This window comes from Anabrus simplex, chromosome 9 (assembly GCF_040414725.1).
Source record: "Anabrus simplex isolate iqAnaSimp1 chromosome 9, ASM4041472v1, whole genome shotgun sequence".
NCBI lineage: Eukaryota > Metazoa > Arthropoda > Insecta > Orthoptera > Tettigoniidae > Anabrus > Anabrus simplex.
Genome location: NC_090273.1, coordinates 121413558 through 121436539, shown reverse-complemented (window position 1 = coordinate 121436539; position 22982 = coordinate 121413558). Strand labels below are relative to the sequence as shown.

At 40.8% G+C, this 22982-nt stretch overlaps 1 protein-coding gene across 1 annotated transcript in view; it reads left to right on the top strand.

The window, feature by feature from the left end:
* unc79 (UNC-79 domain-containing protein) overlaps nt 1–22982 on the top strand; it is a 346819-nt gene that overhangs the window by 204752 nt on the left and 119085 nt on the right. The window contains exons 26-31 of the mRNA XM_068229169.1: nt 3404–3525; nt 7114–7342; nt 8542–8683; nt 15876–16140; nt 16248–16332; nt 17526–17729. Coding sequence (XP_068085270.1) covers nt 3404–3525; nt 7114–7342; nt 8542–8683; nt 15876–16140; nt 16248–16332; nt 17526–17729 — 1047 coding nt within the window. The remainder of the gene's footprint in view (nt 1–3403; nt 3526–7113; nt 7343–8541; nt 8684–15875; nt 16141–16247; nt 16333–17525; nt 17730–22982) is intronic.

Below are 22982 nucleotides of genomic sequence, written 5' to 3'. Positions count from 1 at the left end.
ATCCATACCATTTCAGCTTGTGTACAAATGTATGAGTTTACAACAGACAGCTAAACAAAAAAGAGGCCTGCACTAAGCAGTCGTAGGAGGTTGTATAGCTGAAACAGAAAAGGCAAGTTTGGTTTCTGGTTCAAACCCCACTGTCGGCAGCCCTGAAGGTCGTTATCCATGGTTTCCCTTTTCACTCTAGGCAAATGCTGGGGCTGTACTTTAATCAGTGCCACAGTTGCTTCCTTCTCACTTCTAGCCCTTTCCTATAACATCATCGTCATAAGACCTATCTCTTTCCATGCAACGTAAAGCAAAATTGTAAATTTGGTTCCTCTGGAAAGACATGGATTTCACTCCCTGAAGGAAGTTGAAAAATCAGAAACAAGACTTCCAATTTTAGGAAATACCATGACCCCAGATTCACTTAACTTACAAAAGAAGCTCTTTCTTTACTGGGCAGATACAGTGGAACCTTGATTATCCATTCCCGGAAACTACGTTTTCCCAGAATATGTGTTAAAATTATGTGGTCTCGCAAACATCGTAATTAAATCACGTTGTGAAAATTCCGCATTATCCGTTCCTCGAAGAAACGATTTCCCGGATCAACCATCCAGAAATTTCAGTCCCATCAACGCTAAATCCTCGATCAATCGTTTTTTAAATAAACTGTATCTCACAAAAGGACGGCTATTGAATACTTATGGATCTTGGCGTTAACGCCCCGTCATTGCGATAATTAGAGCAAGTACTGTACTGTAAAAGCAATCAGAGGTGAGCTTGCATAAGAGACCATCTTAGCATCGCATTTGGGTGGTATTGTTTAGAGAATCTCGGAAATCATAAAGCAGAGAGTGGCCACAACAATTGTAAGGAGACACGGCACATTTTGACACCTCTGCTTGAAGACTGAACGAGTTTCGTCAAATGTTCACACTTACAAAACGTCCACATTATGCCCAGGGTTAGCCCTGAAGTGGTCGCGATGTGTCTATGAGACCCGGGCGGACATACTTATTGGTGTTCCTGATGTTGGAATGCACCGAGCGCTTTCCCCTCCTTGCTAGCTTCATGGCTACCAACCTTCAACAGAACACAGTAGCCCGCTCTCAGTTGCCTTGGAAACTTTGAGCGTACAGGCTGTCCAGGGTCTCGCAGACCTGGTGCAACTGTTAAAGTTGGTCTTTGTTGTCAAACTTTGCATTGTTAGTTTAGTACATTTTTTCTTCTGTGTAACAATGGATGAATCTAATTCTGGGTATAACTACCCTGTGCAAGCACCTGCCACAGAAGTTCCCAGGAAAGGAAAGAGGTGTCATTTCTGCCCAACAAACAAAGACAGGAAGACATCCTTCATCTGCCCCAAGTGATAAAATTGTATTTGCGGAGAATATGGATAACTTGGCTGCAGAATATGCATAGAGATTGATTAAAGTGATGTTTCCCTGTACTTGGATGTATTTCTAAAACTAATTTGATTTTTTTTAATGAATTATGACACATAATTCACACGTACCTAAAAAATCTGTGTATTTGTACCAATAGTTTGAGTGTGAAATTCTCAAAAATATGTTTTATTAAAACTGTGTAGAAAATAGATGAAAGTGTTGCTTTGTGCATATAGATGCAGGAAAAAGTGAAAAAAAAAAGATGTAAAAGACATTTTACTGTTACCATGTTTTACCTTTCACAAGTTAACAGAAAACAATCAGTCTTTCAGTGTAATAAAAATACACATTTTTGGTTAAGAAACGGGATAATTAAATATTGTAGTCATGTAAACTGCATTAAAATAAATGAAATAATGTCCTATAATACTGTAATTGGAAATAAAGTATAAAATCTAATAGTAAAACACTAAGAAAAAATGGGTCTGAGAGACCCGGTGCGACCATTAACATTGACAAAACCCATGCGACCATTCCAGGGTTAAAAAGAAAGCCATGGCAGGTATTGGGATTGCCTATTACTGTTTTGGTCCTAATGTAAGACTGGGAATTTAACGTTTTGGTGTTAAAATGCCAAAAACCGCAGTTATTTTATTTTCGCACGTTACATTTAAATGGTTTGTATTATTTCCAACTCGTACTAACATGTGCAGTGAACGTGCTTTCCAGATGACCTCAAGGTCACGAATAACCGTAATTTCTGAAGTTTTGATGATATTTTTTTTCTCTTTTCAATTTGATTGGATTAGTGATGGGCAGAATTGAATATAATGCATTCGAGAACTTTTGAGAATCGATACTTACATTCGAAACCATGTTTTTTAATTCACATAACCTAAAAGTCGATGTAGGCCTAATTTACGCAGTACAAGATTTCCAGAAACTGACTACGAACTGTGACTTATACCGGAGACCAAATTACAATGAAAGATTAAGAAAAGAAGGGATTTCGCCATCATGTTGGGCGCTTTTGTATCTAATGTGCTTTATTTTATTAGATGAGAGAATTAGAAACTATTTGTGGTCAATTGTTGTTTGGTTTGACGTTATTAGATTTTTCGAAGAGTTTGGCTAATCAAAGTTGCTGAACTGAAAGAAGTTTTCACAGGAAACTGACGAAGATTCCCCTGTAAAATTGAATATAAAGTATCAAGATTTTGAACTCGCGTACGGTACTGGTAATTAATGCGGTTTCGCGGTCTAACATGCCTGTCTCTCATCCAGAGGGCCAGGGTTTAATTCCAACCAGGACAGGCAATTTTACCTGGATATAAGGGCTGGTTCCAGGTCCACTCAGCTTACGTGATTACCTATAATTGAGGAGCTATCTAATGGTGAGATGGCTACCCCGATCTAGAGAGGCAGGAATATCGGCTGAGAGGATTCGTCACACTGACCATGCGTCACCTCGTAATCTGCAGGCCTTCGGGCTGAGCAGCGGTCGCTTGGCAGGCAAAGTCCCATTGGGGCTGTAGTTTGGTTTGGTTTAGGAGTTTTTGTAAGATTATAATTATACATATTTCATTTTTGTGATGTTTAGCCAAATTGTTGATGGTTTTCATTCATTCCCAGATTTTCTGTTTTCCCATGTTGTACGTTTTATTTTCATGGTCCGTCAAAACACGGAGAATCGAGGTTCAACTGTATATGCAAAGGAGAGCAACGAGGAATGTCTCTCTCAGTATTAATCTAACTTACATGCTTTTCAGTTAGTCGAGCACTAATAACATATTTAACACTATAACGTACCTGTTAAAAAAAAAAAAAAAAAAGAAAACACCTCTCAGTATTAAGGTTCTGAAAAGTGGAAGCGATTTCTTTTGCTCTTCCTCTCAATATATTGTAAAAGAGATGACTTTGCTTTCACTTATACCAGTATTTAGGTTCATTATTTTGTTCTATACTATCTTTAAAAATGTATGTAGGTTGCTGCATGTACTGTAACTGATGAAGTTTTTTTATAGGCATATCCAAGTGATGAGAAAGCTATGGCCAAAACTCAAAGTATTGTACTACGTCATCTATACTTACTGTTGGGCTACAATCAGAGTGAACGTGGTTTCCACGTACCTCCTCAAAGACTCAGGTTAGTAACTACCTCTATATCATGTTTAAATCGGTATTCATAACTCGTTCCTACCATTTTTTCAAAAATAGTTGTAAATTCTTGATTTAGTAAATATAGAAGAAATTTCCCAACTTTGTAAGCCACGGTCAAATTGGGTTTCACCGGTAGCTGCACCCAGCATTTCAACAGTCCAGTCTCTCTGAAGGTCAGTAGTGGACTGAAGCTGTGTGGTTGTGCGCTCCCTCTATATAAATGGAGGTGGTGAGCTGTTCTCTGCCTTTATCTGACTTTCTTCTGATCCTACATTTGCACCTTCATTGGCCCTGATGAAGCTGGGAAACAGAAATGAGATCATCAGAGGCTAAGAAGAAACGGATGTAGAAGAGCTGGAATTGATGAGGAGAGAGTCTACAAAGACAGCAGTATATGAAGATGTGAAGATTATCCTTGTCCTTTTGCAGTTTCATACTTGCTCTTTTCTTATCTTCCTACAATGACCTGTCATTGTCTTCATCTTATTATGTGTTCCTTTTCATGTTCCTATCTTTATATATACACTGGCAGAAAAAAATTTCCAAATACCATGAAATAAGGAATGTAGAATACGGAAATTTTGGCAATATATTTGTTGAGCGAACATATCATCCCTACTCTGGCAAACTAGCGAATCTGCAAATTGTCAAAAGGTTAGAGGAGCTGAAAGAGGTTGTGATTACTCATGTCAAATCAATTTTTGTATTGAATGATTGGTTTTATGTGTTATGCATACAGAACGAGCTGCAAATGTGAGACTTTGTCAGAGGGTAGACAATATATAAACAATAAAATCTAAACCAAAACTTCAGAAGAACAGATTTCCTAGTTTGTCACTTTCGCTAGTTTGCCAGAGTGGGGACGATATTTAATTGATTAAAGGTACAAGACTACAGGGTAATATCCATGCGAGTAAAGCCATCATGAATGTGCCATGCTGATCCATTAATAACTGGTGTAATCACCTGACTGTTGAATGCAGGTATTCAAACGTGCATGCATTGTGTCACACAGGTGCTGAATGTCAGCTTGTGGGATGGAGTTCCATGCCTGCTGCACTTGGTTGGTCAATACAGGGACAGTTAATGCCAGTTGTGGATGATGCTGGAGTTGTCGTCCAGTGATGTCCCATACGTGTTCGATTGAGGACAGATCAGGGATATTGAGCAGGCCAAGGCAACATATCGACACTCTGTAGAGCACGTTGAGTTACAGCTGTGACATGGGGGCGTGCTTTATCCTGTTGGAAAACACCCCCGAGAATGCTATTCATGAATGGCAGCACATCAGGTTGAATCATCGGACGGACGTACACATCTGCAGTCAGGGTGTGTGTGATAGTGCTCCTGCTGTCATAGGAAATTGCTCCCCAGACCAGAAATCCCAGAGTAGGTCCAGTGTGTTGAAGCTGCAGATAGGTGGAGTGCAGGCACTCACCTAGCCCCCTTCTAACCAACACACTGCCATTACTGGCACCAAGGCAGAACCAGCTTTCATCAGCAAACACAATGGACCTCCACTTCATCCTCCAATGAGCTCTCGGTTGACACCATTTAAATCGCAGTTGGCGGTGGTTTGGGGTAAGTGGAATGCACACTGCAGGGCATCTGGCTCGGAGCTGTCCTTCAAGTAATCGATTTCGAACAGTTCATTGCATCACAGTGGTGCCAACTGCTGCTTGGATTGCTGCTGTAGATGCAGTCCATTGTGCCACAGCCATACACCAAATACAGTGGTCCTCCCTCTCGGTGGTGCCACGGGGATGTCTGGAGCCCGGTCTTCTTACGAGTATACCTTCTGGTGACCACTGCTGTCAGCACATGTGCACAGTGGAGACATTCCTGCCAAGTCATTCTGCAATAACGCGGAAGGAAAATCCACCTTCACGTAGCCCTATTATACGGCCTCGTTCAACCGCAGTGAGCTGTTGATACTGGCCTCTTCTTCATTGTAAAGGCATTCTTGACCCACTCACAGTCACTTCATCCAATCTCACAGGTAACTAACGCTCTCGCACAGTACAGCCCGTATTTAAAACAAACCTGATGTGCAAAGTCATGGAGCTGCTACTAGTGCCACGCTAATGTGATTTGCGGGAAATTTGAATCAACGTCATCTGTCAGGTGTATAAACATGCCTAACAATGTTCGTTAATCTAGCATATTGTATATTTAGTACAACTTTGAATTTATTTAAGGAAAGACTAAGTAAAAAACCTGAGTCTTCTACCTGGGTGACAGCCCTAAATGCAGATCAGTTGTAAATACAACCTGTGACAATAAAGTTTGGTGAATAGTCCTGAACTATCAACATAGGTGAACAATGCATGACAGTGACCTTACTACCTTCGAAATATTCCCCTCCCATAACTATGCACTGTTGAGATCGGTGATACATGTCCTGGAAACTTTGCAAGAAGGCTTCCTTTGGGATGGTGTTCAAAAGCCTCATCACATTTTGTTGGATCTCAGGAATATCGTCAAATCTCTTTCCTTTCAAAGCGAGTTTAAGTCGTGGGAATAGGAAGAAGTCTGGAGGATTGAGATCTGGTGAGTATGGGGGTTGTTCAAGTTGCACCACACCCTTTTCTGCCATGAACCGTTTGACGATATTGGCTGTGTGTGGGCGAGCGTTGTCATGGACCACTCGAACACTCACTTCAAGGACAGTGCTTGATCTTAATAAATACATACCAGTATTGCATGTGTTTCTTTCGGTGTCTTGCCAAGCTTAAAACAAAACTGTACATTGATCTTTTGGTCATTCATGTTCCAATTTGCAGTTCAAAACTAACGCACTAAACACACACTGTGTCAAACAGGTCTTACACGGCACACACACGATGCTCAACTGAACAATGTTGGGAGCAGGTGATCAAAAGGGCCGATGACCTTCGATGTTAGGCCCCTTAAAACAATAAGCATCATCATCATCAGGTGATCAAAACTTGCTGCTACGCAGGTGCAGCGTTGTGTGTCGCCAGTGTTGCCGGATCGACCGTTCTGACTTCATTCACCAAAATTTATTGTCACAGGTTTTATATCAATGTAATTAACATCAAGGCCAAAGAAATAAGAATGGGGATGACAGCAACAAGTTATCAGAAGAAGAAAATGAAAGTGAAAACAAACTGGTGTGTTTAACTTATGCTGTACATGTCTTCATCCTCAGGTTTTTTCATATTTATCCCTTCCTTCCTTCCTTCCTTCCTTCCTTCCTTCCTTCCTTCCTTCCTTCCTTTTAAGATAATTTTGAAATGGTCTGCTGTATTAATTTTCTTGTGCTAGATTCTGACTCACTGTAATCTGAGTGTAGAAATACTTTTTTAGGCTGTTCATTCTGTGCAGGGAATATTTCACTGCATTTTTATTACGATCTGGTATTTGAATATTTGTTTCCTATCATTAGTTTCAGAAATTCTGCAGTCACTTAGGTAATTGATTCACAAGTAAAACACCAAATATTTTCAGCATAACCTTATTGGGTGTAACATCAGTTAATGTGTATAATACGATGAGAAAATTCTGAAATTCCATTTAAAAATCTGGACAAATTGCAATTCTGTTATAACAGGTCTTCACCTGTCTTCAATGCATTCCTTGCCAACCTCCCTCAACTACTTGACCAGAACCATCTGATGGGTTGGGTGTTGCTGCCAACTTGTCTTGCAGTGTTACAGTATTCTCCTTGTCCTCACAATGGCCCTCCAACTGAAAACCAGACACCTCTCTACAGTCTGTGGTTTCTTGAACCTCATATGAGACGGTCATGGCTTATGTCTTTGCTAGTGCTCCTCTATAAGGTAAGTGCTTCAAATGTACAAAATAGAAGTATTAACTGGAAATAATATTCCATCTTCTATTGATTCTTAGAGCCAGTACTCTAGTCTTTGTTTGAGTTAATTTTTACCTTGACGTGTGTATGTTTCCTTTAACACATTCATGATGGCATGTCCCACTGGTGGTACACACATTGTTCTTGGAGGCCAATATATACCATCCACACTTTCACGTTGATTTGTATCTCTATTTCATCTCACCAAAGTTAGAAGGGAATTTAGTTCTTGGCCGTACAGCTCCTGAAGCAAACACGGCATAACTGTTGGATAAACCTGGTGACCATGATATGGAACATGCAACTATGAGAAATGTGGGGAGAGGTAGCAAAAAGTCACTGGCACTTTAGTACCTTTAGACAAGGGATACCACAGGGAGTTACAGAACATCAAGTTACTGAGAACAGCTAAGCTAAACTCTCTTCTCTTTAGTAAAGACCATCCTACAACCTTTGAGATCACCCAATACCACAAAGAGATATGTGATTTGGTTCAACAACCTGTAACTGTACCATGAAGTCTGTAACTTCCAGACCACCCTCAGGAAAAACAAATGGAAACAAGAGTGGCCAGCCTTACAAAACTCAGCTGGACCCTGCACAAGAAACCATCCCCATCTCAACCAACAAAGGCAAGCATCCCTGTTGGACCACAGATTACCAGGCCACAAAGGAAAGGTGCAGAGCCTGTGTCAGGTGGAGTCAGTGAAAGGATGAGCCAACTACCAGGCTTTTATTACACAAAAAAAAAAAAAAAAAAAAAAAAGAAAAGAAAAAGATAACTGTATACACCATCTGCAAAACCAAGAGGAAATACAACAGGACCCTGATACAACAGGCAGAATAAGACTTTAAGAGGAACAACTGAATGACCTCTACAGGGGACTCCTTCTGGAGCTGTATGACAAGAACTGAATTTTCTCCTAAATCTCTTGAGAATGCAGGGAGATACAAATCAGATCAAAGTATGAACCACCAGTGGTACATGACGGCATCTGGGAACAGTGTGTGTGGTGTGCATATATGCCATCACAAACATGTTAAATTGTATTCCGATGGTAATCTCAAGGGTAAATTGTTTTCACTAACATATTTTAATAATTCTAAAATATACATATTGTTGTAAATGTTTTTTAATTAAAAAGAAATATTCTGAATTTGTTACAGTACCAGTATAATCAGCAACCTCACAGTTCTCAGCTGCACTGTCTCATCAAGATAGTACTGAATAGTTTGGATGCACAACACCACCGATGTCGTCATATCCCTGCAACTCTTGTAATGGGTGTTCCTCCAACACGTTCAAGAGGTTATTATTATTTTTATTATTATTATTATTAACAAATACACTGCAATTGGAAAATATCCCACTGGCAATGATCACTCACAGTAGTGTGATAATAAAGTAAACTTAAAACACCACCACCACCACCACCACCACCACCACCACCACCACCACCACCACCACCACCACCACCACCACCACCACCACCACCACCACCACCACCACCACCACCACCACCACCACCACCACCACCACCACCACCACCACCACCACCACCACCACCACCACCACCACCACCACCACCACCACCACCACCACCACCACCACCACCACCACCACCACCACCACCACCACCACCACCACCACCACCACCACCACCACCACCACCACCACCACCACCACCACCACCACCACCACCACCACCACCACCACCACCACCACCACCACCACCACCACCACCACCACCACCACCACCACCACCACCACCACCACCACCACCACCACCACCACCACCACCACCACCACCACCACCACCACCACCACCACCACCACCACCACCACCACCACCACCACCACCACCACCACCACCACCACCACCACCACCACCACCACCACCACCACCACCACCACCACCACCACCACCACCACCACCACCACCACCACCACCACCACCACCACCACCACCACCACCACCACCACCACCACCACCACCACCACCACCACCACCACCACCACCACCACCACCACCACCACCACCACCACCACCACCACCACCACCACCACCACCACCACCACCACCACCACCACCACCACCACCACCACCACCACCACCACCACCACCACCACCACCACCACCACCACCACCACCACCACCACCACCACCACCACCACCACCACCACCACCACCACCACCACCACCACCACCACCACCACCACCACCACCACCACCACCACCACCACCACCACCACCACCACCACCACCACCACCACCACCACCACCACCACCACCACCACCACCACCACCACCACCACCACCACCACCACCACCACCACCACCACCACCACCACCACCACCACCACCACCACCACCACCACCACCACCACCACCACCACCACCACCACCACCACCACCACCACCACCACCACCACCACCACCACCACCACCACCACCACCACCACCACCACCACCACCACCACCACCACCACCACCACCACCACCACCACCACCACCACCACCACCACCACCACCACCACCACCACCACCACCACCACCACCACCACCACCACCACCACCACCACCACCACCACCACCACCACCACCACCACCACCACCACCACCAATTCCATGGAAAGAAAATATTACAAGAAATACTACTAATTTAACATTCTAAATCCAGCATCATCATATACAAATTCACACACAACTTAAGTATTTCACACAACTTAAGTATTTTCAGTGCTTAACACTATGGCTAATCATCATCATCATCATCAATGTCCCACTCCAGTTGCCCGGGTATGGTTACTACGGCTAGTATCATTTGAAAAATGAAATTCCCCTAATTGATTGTGAACTGGTGGGTTTGTTTTCCGCTGGTATCTTGTTGGCTACTGTATTTTTGTTCTGTACTTTACAGTAAGGGGGTAAGAAAAGGTTGCATACTCTCACCTTACCTGTAAAACTGAACTGGATGAGACCACTTATGGATCGTAAGTTATGATTTTCATTTCCGTGTTGACGTATAACGTATTGTGTTGAATGGTGGAACATCCCTCAATTAATTCCTGTTATATAATCCACTTACGGATTTAAGATAGCTGGTCTGAATATAAACAAACCTACGGTATGCAGACAATACCATTTTGATAGCTGAAAGCAAGGGGGATTTGGAGGGTATCATAACGAAAGTTAAAGAATAAAGTGAAAGGATTGAACTTTATGTTAATGCTAGCTAGAGAAAAATCCTAATGACAGGTTCAGCATCAGATATTAGGATAAATAAGGCATTTATCATGTGGTGGATAATTCCTCCGTCTGCTAGGAACAGACATCAGTTGTAGTGGCTCTAGCAGTCCAGATATTCACTAAAGATTAACACTCGCCAGAGCAGCATTTGAAGACCTAGATAAGCTTTTCAAATGCTTGTATGTGTCAATGCATACCAAGGTGAGAATGGTTAATATATACAAGTCTTTTTCATAGCTATGTATGGTGGTGGGAGTTGGAACATGAAACAGTGAGATAGAAAGCACATTGATGCGTTTGAGCTATTTTGCTGGTGAAGAATTTGATGCATAGCTTGGACAACAAAAAAACAAACAAATGAGTAAATTAGAAGATCAATCCAGATTTTTCTCTTTGGGCTACAGCTGTCATACATTGGGCATATTACGAGACGGTCTGATTTCTTTGAAAAAATTATTATGCTTGGAAAAGTGGAAGGAACTCGGAGATGATGTCAGCCGGCACTGAGATTGATAGACTTCATCAGAGATACAATGAATATGTCACTGGAAGAACTGAAAGGATTTGTGGAGAACAGAAATAGGTGGAAACACACTATCCAAGCAGTTGCCACGAGTCATCGTTGACTTGATGGAACCTAACGTACTTAACACCTCTTTGGCACATAGTATATATGCTCAACACGATCTGAAAGCTTAAAGCCTATTTCAAGTACTACACCATTGTGAAAAACTAAATATTTGCTTCAAATTGGCCCACAGCAGGCTGCAAGTGCACTCTCTCTACAGTAGTGCCACACCTGTAACTCATATCCCTGCCAACAGAACAAATATTACAGAGGCCAGCATAGCTCAATTGGTAGAGCATCCAGCGCAAAAGTAGGAGGTTGTAGGTTCAGTTCTCACTGGTGTGCAGTTGGCTATTTTTGTTCTGCACTTAACATCTCTTTCAACATATCCTATAGTACTCAATTGACCTGAAATCTTAAAATCTATTTTTTTTAAACATTAATATTGTTATTTAAGGTTTTAAAAATATTTTTTTGGAAAATACATTAATTTGTCAAAAAAAAATTGCTCAGTATGAAGGAGCCACTTCAAGAGTATCTAAGTGGGTACAGGCACAGGACATGGTAATATAAAGAAAACTTCAAAATATCCATACCAAGTATTTACCCCAGGGCAACAAGTACTTGCAAGATGTTCTTGCAAGATGGCGATGGACCATCTATAGCATGGAGAAAGGTGGTGATACAGTCGGGCATGGAGGCATACAGGTATCGGATGTTCTTGTGATCTTGCCACAGTTGGTGCAACTGACCCTCCAGATCTGCTGCAGTTGCCACTGCCTAATCTGGTCCTGACAGGTGAGAGATCTGGAGACCTTGCTGGCCAAGGAAGCATGTTGATATCACAAAGGCAGGCTACAAAGATCCTTGTGGTGTGAGAGATGGGGCATTTTCCTAATGGAAAATGTCGAGCTGCACCAGGAAGGGAAGCACACACAGTCACAGAATTTCCTGGTTGTATCACCACACTGTTAGGGTTCCTCTAATCACCAGTGAGGAGCAGGAATCATAGGAAATGGCATCCCACAACATGACACCTCTATAGTTGAGCAGTGTGCCTTTCTACAGTGAAATTTAAATGCTTTTCAGTCCGTCAAACACATTAATTATAAAACATATAACATTATAATATACCTGTAAAACCAATACACACTATTAACCCTTATGCACCCGTAAGCGGACTGGTACGCGCTCGAGCGTCTGGGCCAGGACTCCACAAGCGGACTGGTATGCCGGGATGCAAGGTCGCATATTGGAGACATTTGTGACATCTGCGTTTTTTTTCCGGAAACATTTCTAATTGAAATCTTTCCTTGGTGTTTCAAAATGTCACCAGAGTGCTCTGGTATGCTTCTTTGGCAAAGAGAATTTATTAAAATAACGATCGAGAAATCTGTATTCTGTTGTTGACAAGATGGCTGAGAAGGAAGTTGCTTGCTCGCACAAAATGCTCAGTAACAACGAAATTCAAAGCATATTTGATGTTTTAGGCTCTGATTTCAGCAGTGTTAGTGAGGAAGAAGTTATTAGTGATCCTGTGCATGAATGAACACGAAGTATATCACCAGAGATCTTTCGCGTAGTAATATCGTACGACATGGAATGCCGAATGAATTTTCTCCCGCCCCTCATGATCCGATTGCGACTGCCGGATTTGAAACTACGATCTTGGTACCTGGATATGAACACTTTACCACTGATCCTCAGACTGAATGTTAATAATAATAATAATAATAATAATAATAATAATAATAATACACCGAGTGAGACATACGGCTGTAAGTTCGTATTTGGGATATAGGTTCGAATCTCATCTTTCGCTTACTCGTGATTTGTTTCCTATTAGTTCCTTATTTCCAAATCAGGCAAATGTTAGGCTCATGTCGTACTGGTTTTCTATTATTTCCTTATTTCAAAATCAGGCAAATGTTAGGCTCGTTTCGTATAATTAGGGCCATGACACTCTAAAGAACTTCCGAGATGAGATAGGTTAATGAAAAATTTAAGATTTCAAAGGGATTTTTTATGTGTTATATTTCTAAATTGTTCTGTTTTTTGTATCACGAGCAATAGCGTGGAATTTCTCACTAATATAAAACAGGTCCCGTGATAAAACGCGCAGTCGATCACCTACCATACTGTTTTAACCGAAAGCTTGCAACATCCATGTTGCATACTAATAAGTTGGCGGATTCCTAGCAATGTCGGAGCAAAGGGCGGGTGGGTGCATATGGGTTAAACAAAGAGTGACATTTTTCATTCTGCAAGAACATCCTCTGATTCTATCAAATCACTTCAAATCATATGCACAAGTGAGGAAAAGTAATGATTGTAGTAGTCCTCCACTCTCACCTTAGTAACCTTCAGAAACTTGTCTGCACTTATCCAAGCTGCTAATTGTCACTAATTCACAATCATTGACTAGTTTACACAAAGTAGACACTATTCTAATATGTGTGCATGTTTAAAGTACTGTAATTTGATAGAATCTGAGGATGTTCTTGTAGATTGAAACATGTCATTCTTTGTTTAATAGTGTGTGAATTTTTTTTACAGGTATGTTATAATTTTTTGACAGACTGAAATGCCATATGAATAGTAACACAGTAAGGTTTCCACCTATTCAGTAACTCGACATTAAAAGAGTATCACTCTTTACTCTCCAGACTTTGTACATACTTGTATATATGTTTATATGTGTTATTTTACATTGTTTCTTTAGTACGAGGACTACTGACATCCACGAGGTTATATTTTTACAACTCTAAGCACCCCACTAGTACTTTGTTCCAAACTTGTTTGTATATATATTATTATTTACTACTCACCTGTACCATACTAACATTTCTCATCTCATTACCAAACTTCACTTTATAAATTATAAAATCCATACGATTATTACAGTTAAAAATAACATGTTTTAGGATTCGACAAAATACTTATGTATGCTTTAATATGGCTGATGATGACCCCTAGGTGGGTCAAAACTAGTTCCATGTAATTTATAACATTGTAAATACATATTAGTACTGAATAGGTGGAAACCTTACTGTGTTACTATTCATATGTTATTCTCAGTTCAGTACGGACGAACAACATGAAATTCATAACCCTTGAGACTGAAATGCATAATTCCAGTATAAATGGTCCGTGATTGGAAATTATAAATTTTCCAGCTAACTCATTCTCAGTTGCCAGTGTTTCACCCCAGTATGCCAATTTGGGCTCATCAGTTGGTAACTAGTTACCTACCAAGATGCATGACTTGTGCATATAGTGGAGGCCAGTGCATAGGCTAATTGGAGCCACAGACAATGCCAATGCACTATAAGAGACTTCATCTCTTTTACAAAAATTAATGCCTGCTAGGCCATCAGATGATATTGATTCCCATAGGGAATCTAAAATATCTTTATCAGACTGAAATGTTTTAAAGTTACATTAACTAAGTTGACACTGAAAGGTATGGCTTCCTTCTTAAGAAATCTTTACAATGAAGCATGGATCACTGTGGGGCCAGGACATTTGCACACACAAATTTGGCATTCATCTATATCCAGACAGAACCATTATTCATTGTTAAACACTACTCATCACCTGTCCGCAAGCTGCCATGCTGCCCATTTCTGGTAGAAGTTTGAATGTGTTCGGCAATCTTCATATCGTAATAGGAGACGTCGTAAGAGACATTGTGATGGCAGATCCTGCTCTGTTAGCTGCCTGGATATGGTACTGGTGGATACAAGCATATCCTCAGGTATCGTGACATGTCTTTGGATCAAGTGTTGTGACACCTTCAGAGTGCTTATAGCCTGTTGCACAATGAAACGATGCTCCCTGTTGGGGGTCTTCTCGAGTTGACTCAAGCCTTCTCGATGTGTGTGTGCATGCGTGTGTGACGTGCACACATGCGCGCTCAATTGCAATCACGTAGGTTGAGTGGACCTCGAATCAGCCCTCAGATCCAGCACAATTTCCTGACCTGGCTGGGAATCAAACAAGGGTCTCTGGGTGAGAGGCAGACTTGCTACCCCTACACTACGGGACAAGATTTTCCAACCTGCCTCCGACAGTGAAGCTTCATTTAAATTCATAAAGGCATGTCGAATGTGCCATCAGGGCATACTGTATGTTCACTCAACTTAGCTCTGTGGCTTACACTGCTACTAAGGTCTTATTCAGTGTCTTGCAATTTCCTTTACGTCGCACCGACACAGATAGGTCATATGGTGACAATGGGATAGGAAAGGGCTAGGAGTGGGAAGGAAGCGACCGTGGCCTTAACTACGGTACAGCCCCAGCATTTGCCTGGTGTGAAAATGGGAAACCACAGAAAAAGATCTTCAGAGCTGCCGACAGTGGGGTTTGAACCGACTATCTCCTGAATGCAAGCTCACAGCCGCGGGACCCTAACCGCACGGCCATTTGCTTGGTCCAGTGTCTTGCATCTATGTATGAGGGAGAGATATGTATGCCCCCTAGTGGAACTTCAGCGCAAGCTACCAGCATTAAATATGAATGAAACTCATGTCAGCCTATGAGGTTATCGCGTGACAGCCTTTGTTGTACTCGTGTGATTCGTTCATGGAGCACAATTTATTTTGTAAATGAGTGTAAATTGAAATTCTTTTGCCTAACCTGGTGTATTATGATAAAGAATTGAAGTAAAGGTTTGATTCCAGATGTAAGCCAGCCCTCACTTGGTGGAGGAGATCCAGAACACAGTGGAGTGGAGAAGCATGAAACACCTCCACTGTCTCCATTGTACTCAGGAGATGGAACCTCACATGTATCAGTCAGCACAAAGCCTGGAAAAGTTCAAGTTATGTATCACCAGAAGTCTCCTGGTTCCAGTGGCATGGAGACTCATTGGGAAGAAGCTGTACAGTGCACTCAATCTGACAACAACAAAGTGGTGCAAGTGGAACGGAAGATGCCAGAGTCCAGGTAACTTGATGATAATGATGATGATGATGATGATGATGATGATGATGATGATGATATTATTGTTAACATGCAACTACATTTTAAATGCCTTTGTATGTTATTTTCAGTTATTCCTTAGATAATGATGAGACAGAATCTGAGTTGGCTGCCATTCCTGAGAGTTCGGATAGCACCCTGCAAGGAAGTGTACAGGTACATTTTATATATAAATTTTTGTTGAATGGTTGTAGTTCTGTATGCATTGAGTGTGGTCTGTATATGAGTTATTGGCTTAATAGTTCACTCTAGAGTCCCCTTGTGGCTGGGGGATGCAGAGGAAGAATACAGTATACCTGTCGTAAGAGATGACTAAAAGTGGCGACCAAGGGATGCTGAATTTTGAACCAAGAGATTACCTGTGATTAGTACCATCACATGAGGAACACCATGAGTCAACTTTTCTTGCGATTATTACCACTATGTGAAGAATACCATGGGTCTGTGGGTGGATCACTATGGGTTTACTGTACTCGTGTATAGTACCCGCCACTATGCGGAGGCTACTCTCTGTTCAGGTTCGGTTGGAACACCCAAGCAGATAAAAAGATGCTGTCATTGCTGGGGTGTTTCAGCATCTAGTTGTGGACATCATGGGTCTGCGTTGCTTATGATTGGTACCCAATATGTGAGGAACACCACAGGATAGTATAGGTCCCTGTGAATAGTACCACTATGAGAGGAACACATGGGTTTGCATTGCATATGAGTGGCACCATTGTGTGAGAAACACCATAGGTCTGCATTCCCTGTGAATAGTACCAGAATGTGTGGAACACTGTGAGTCTACGTTACTTGTGATTAGTACTACTACATGAGAAATAATATGGTTCTACTTTACTAGCGATAAGTACCATTATGAGGGACCGTTGACCTGGATTTTGCACACCTTTAGACAATAAGCTTCATTGATTCAGGGTTTTGCTTTGGAAACAGCTCCTTGGACAATATATACCATTGTTTTAATTTAGTTTCTGGGAAGATGGGGCATTGCGGTTTGGATCCACTGATTGTTTTAAGTTCATAATCATTGTTCGTCATCTTTTTGAATTCTAGTCAGTGGATTGATTTTGGAATTGTTTTTGACTTTTAATATTGTGAGTTGGATCTGCTGATTATTTTACATTCTTATTCATCCATTCATCCATTCATTCTTCATCATCAAGTTTTGAATTCTGGTCAGTGGATGAACTTTGGAATTTAAAATTGTCATTATATTTCATCATTTCGTACCATTAGGAGCTGATAACCTAGATGTTAGGCCCCTTTAAACAACAAGCATCATCATCATCATCATCATCAGTTCACTCTAGAGTCTTACATACAGTAATTTGTTTGTTAATTTTCAGGGTTCTTTTGAGGAGATGACAAGCACTGAAGAGACATGCTGTACTCTACCACGAGCTGTTGTGGCCACCACCACGACTAGCCTTGATGTTGCCAAGGCTACACTGGTAGAGAGTCATACAGTGGCAGAGGTTCGTCAGGTAACTCCAGGCAGTGAGAAGAAGCGACCTATTTGGTTCCTTGGAAGTGAAGAAGATACTTTACAGGTCAGTAAAAATTTAGAAGGCAGTATTTACTTGATTGAATTATTCTCTCAAATTAGATGTCAAGTCTTATGTTAGATCTTTTTATAAATTACTTGTGATAACTGGCATCTCCCTTCTTGTCATTTTATTTATCTCATGAAAATCATGCCATTATTTTTAGATTCTTATTGAGTCAGTACAAGATCAACTCAATAAATTCCTAAACTGATGTCATGAATGGTTCATTGTGTACCTTAGATATTATTGGCCCCTATTATGTTCAGAGTAATACCCTTTTAAGGTTAGACATTGATTCCAGCTGCGCTGCCACAATCAGAAACATTCCAGGAAGTCATTTTCTTGCAGCATGATTAAAATGGACTCCTATTGTTTGTATTTCCTCCAGAATGTGAAATTTTTGTTCCTTTAGTTGCATTTTCAGTTTTGAGAATAGGAACAGGAAGAAGTCTCACTAAATATTTAGCAAATTATTTGGAAACAGCACATATAACTAAAAACTAAACAGCATGTACCACACAAGTGTGTGTGTGGGGGGGGGAGGCAATTACAAGCACACTAAAAAACATGGGAAACAAATGTTACATCCAGCCATGTCTCAAAAGTTGAACATCTTGTGGTCATGTTGTTTTCATGATCTTTATCAATGCCATGAACAAGCAAGCCAACATCTTGGTTTAATTTTAACACATATTTTTATGCATGCCAAGTTATATTCTCTATATATGAAAGTCCCCTGCTGACAGCATTTATACCAAGCAAGGTGGCCACGTGGTTAGGAGCGCGCAGCTGTGAGCTTGCATTTGGGAGACAGTGGATTCGAATCCCACTTTTGGCAGCCCTGATGATGGTTCTCCATGGTTTCTCATTTTTATACCAGGCAAATGCTGGGCTGTACCTTAATTAAGGCCAAGGTTGCTTCCTTCCCACTTCTAGTCCTTTTCTATTCATAAGACCTATCTCTGTCAGTGCAACGTAAAGCAAATTGTAAAAAAAAATGTGAAGTATGTACTTATAAATAAAACTTTTAACTAAAAGGAGGAAAAATAATTATCCAGTGGAATGTGGCACTGGATGGATGAATGTAGATCCAAATCAGAGTATCCTGTCTAGAACTGGACATCTGGCCTCCCTAACTGAAGTATGATGTCTTCCAAAACATTCTTACTTACACACATAAACCAAACCACATGGTGCAACAGCCTCAAATGCCCATGGCCTGCCAAGTGACCGCTGCTCAGCCTGAAGGCCTGCAGATGACAAAGTGTCATGTGATTAGCACGATGAATCCTCTCGGCTGTTATTCTTGGCTTTCTAGACTGGGGCCGCTATCTCACCGTCGGATAGTTGGTCAGTTGCAATCACGTAGGCTGAGTGGACCTGAAACCAGCCCTCAGTTCCAGGAAAAATCCCTTACCTGGCTGGGAATCAAACAAGGGTCTCCGGGTAAGACGCAGGCTTGTTACTCGTACACTATGGACAGGATTTTACTTACACTCATAGCAAATTAATATTAAGGGTTTGCCAAAATTCACAAAACATTTTTCTGCAGGAAAAAAATGTGACATCCAAGCCTTTCATGCAGGACTGGCAGAATAGGAAGCAAGAATAACTGAAATGTAGAAAACAGGCCAGAGCAAAATGTAACTTTCACCATCAATGCATCTGGGATTCAGTGTAGCAGCAGGTTGATGCTTATATCAATGCTAATGGAGAATTTCATGTGCTATGTTGGTATGTTCTGTTCCTGTGTTTTCCATGATTAATGTATTATGTAGAGTTGTAGAAAATGAGTTCTAACATGAAAATGAAGTATTTCTGGACCCATGCCCATATAACATATTTCCTTCTTCTACATGTGAGGAACGTGTCCTGAAAGTTTGGCCGTACCTTTTTGTTACAACCTGTATTTTTGAGAAGGGTCGAATACCAGTTGCCTGTTTACCTTATCTTTCCTGAATTATAAAATGGTATATCTCAGAAGAATTCTTCTGAAAAAAGTGAAATATAAATTAAGAATAACTTATCAAGGCATGTTTGTAGTCGTTGTCGTCATCATCATCATCATCATCATCATCTTTTCTCCACTCCAGCAGGCTAGGCATGGGAATAGATGAGCCTTCTTTATAATCTTACATCGTCCTAATGATTTTCCTCCAGTATCAGCTTCCTCTGCTGTGGCTTTCTCTTCGTCTGCCTCTCAGTTATTTATCAAATATCTGCCTTTCAAAGTAGTCTGCTTCATTCTCATGACAGGGTTTGTGGTGGGCACACATAGTACTGAGTAGGAAAGTTTCAATGCTAATGTCTATTCATTCATTTTCATTTCCTCTTGTCCAGCTCGTGCCAGGTTGGTGTGTTGATGGTGCTTCTCCACCATTGCCTCTCCTTCCACCACTCCTCTTCAGTAATTGTATTCTAGTCTAGTCTTCTTTATCTTATACTGTTCCTGACAGAATCCATCTATCTTGCTCTGGGCCTCCCTCTTGCCCTCTTTCCTTCTATCTTAGCCTCCAACACTTGTTTTGGTACCCTTCACTCCTCCATCCTTATAACATGTCCAAACCATCTCAATTTATTCTTCTCCATCCTATCACTCAGTTTTTCTACCCTTAATCTCTTTTCTGACCTCAACATTTCTTACTCTGTCTAATGTATCCACAAAGACACACACGAATTGCTGTCAGTTGGTACAGTTATTAATTCACATCTATTTACAAATTAAACACACACATAACCTTAATCACTGCTGTCACTAGAAAAATACACACATCAACAAAGCCGCCATTTTAACAACTGCCTATCACTTCAACATGGAGACTGCAACCACTGCATGTCACAACAACACGAGGTCACATGTATACTCCTACTACACCATAACTCTACTAAACAATAACTTGCCGTTACCATCAAGATTGCCTTCTTATATAGGTGCCTGGCCAGACTTCTAGAAAGATACCTTTTCTCGTAAATTCTAGAGTGCCTACAACATGATTATAATGTACATAATATTCTCTACCATGATCTAGTGTCATTCTGGAAGTTACAGTGTGTTTCACAATTCTGTAGCAGATTACAAATCATATACAGGTAATAATAAATTATATAATATTAATTTACAGGTATTTACATTAACTGAACTCATATAAATATTTCTGTACAGCACATGTTTCATGACATAACCTCACAAGCAACGCAATTGTATTGTATGTACATATGATGTAATAATAATACAAATACTAACTGGATGTAACACTTTATAGCCATGCACTAATAATAATAATAATAATAATAATAATAATAATAATAATAATAATAATAATAATAATAATAATAATAATAATCATAATCATAATCATAATAATAATAATAATAATAATAATAATAATAATAATAATAATAATAATAATAATAATAATAATAATAATAATTTGAGCTCGACACTTGCATTATGTACCCATGGGTGAGAGAATATTGTTTTCAAGTTATATCTGTTTATCACACTTGCGTCATGTCTCTCTTTGTCCTCCCCACCGTACTCCTTAGGAACTTCATCTCACTCTCCTAAATTTTACTCTCATTTCTTGCTGTCAAAGTCCAAGTCTCTGATGCGTAAGTTAATACAGTATAAAGTAAGAATGACTTATCAAGGCACATGCATAGTCATCCTTTTTCTATTATGTAATTCTTCTTTTTCTTCTTGATGCTGGCGATCTCAAGTTGGAATTTCATTCAGTCAGAGGGTTAACATATCCACAAAGATGAACACAAGATGCTGTCAGTTGGTACAATTATTTTATTCACACCTATTTACAAATTCAGCACACACATAACCTTAATCACTGTTGTCACAAACAAAACACTTACATCGCAAGCCGCCATTTAAAAAAACGCCAATTACTCCACAGGAAATTGCAACCTTAACACACAGTTGAAACAGATGACTACCGACTTCAATATAGAGACTGCAACTACTGCATGTCAACCCGAGATATATATATATTCTTGCTACACCATAACTCTACTGAACAATAAGTCTTTTAACAGTAATTAACTTCACTGTCAAGATCATCTCTTTATATAGGTACCCTGGCCAGGCTTCCAGAAAGATACATTACAAACAATACCTTCTCGAAAATTCAAGAGTGCATAATACATAGATTATAATGTATGGAATATTCTCAATCGTTCTTGTGCCTATTACCATTCTGGAAGTTACAGTGTGTTTCACAATTTATATATACAGGTAAGAATAAATTATAATATTAATTTACAAGTATTTACCTTAACCCTCTTGGAGCCAAGAGCTGATCTGGTTGGCCAATCCCCATCAGCTGGAAGAGGCCAGAGCTCCGCCTCCACTCTACTGCTGTAAAGTGCCAGGCCGCTTACTGTGGAAATACATGTATTTTAAAATTCGCGTATATCTGCCGGTGTATAGCAAATACCGGCATGAAATTTTCTACATATTGAATACGTAGAATAAGAAACTGGTTTGGAGAGATATAAAAAGTCAAAGACGTTTTATGGTTGATTTATAGTTATAATACCAATATAAATGGTCCGTTATTGGACATTATAAATTTTCCAGCTAACTCATTCCTGGTTGCCAGCGTTTCGCCCCCGTGTGCTAGGCTGGGCTCATCAGTTGGTACCTAGCACACCTACCAAGACGCTGGCTGGTGCATACCGTGGAGGCCACTGCATAGGCTAATTGTAGCCACAGGCAGTGCCAATGCACTATGAGAGACTTTGTCTCATTATCAAAAATTGATGCCTGCTTGGCCAGCTATTTCAGATTCCCTATGGGAATCAACATCTATATCATCTATATCATCTATATCATCTATAGCGTCTTGGTAGGTGTGCTAGGTACCAACTGATGAGCCCAGCCTAGCACACAGGGACGAAATGCTGGCAACCAGGAATGAGTTAGCTGGAAAATTTATAATGTCCAATAACGGACCATTTATATTGGTATTATAAATTTACTCATTCGGAACAACTATTTCAGATTCCCTATGGGAATCAACATCTATATCATCTGATGGCCAAGCAGGCATCAATTTTTGATAATAAGACAAAGTCTCTCATAGTGCATTGGCACTGCCTGTGGCTACAATTAGCCTATGCAGTGGCCTCCACGGTATGCACCAGCCAGCGTCTTGGTAGGTGTGCCAGGTACCAACTGATGAGCCCAGCCTAGCACACGGGGGCGAAATGCTGGCAACCAGGAATGAGTTAGCTGGAAAATTT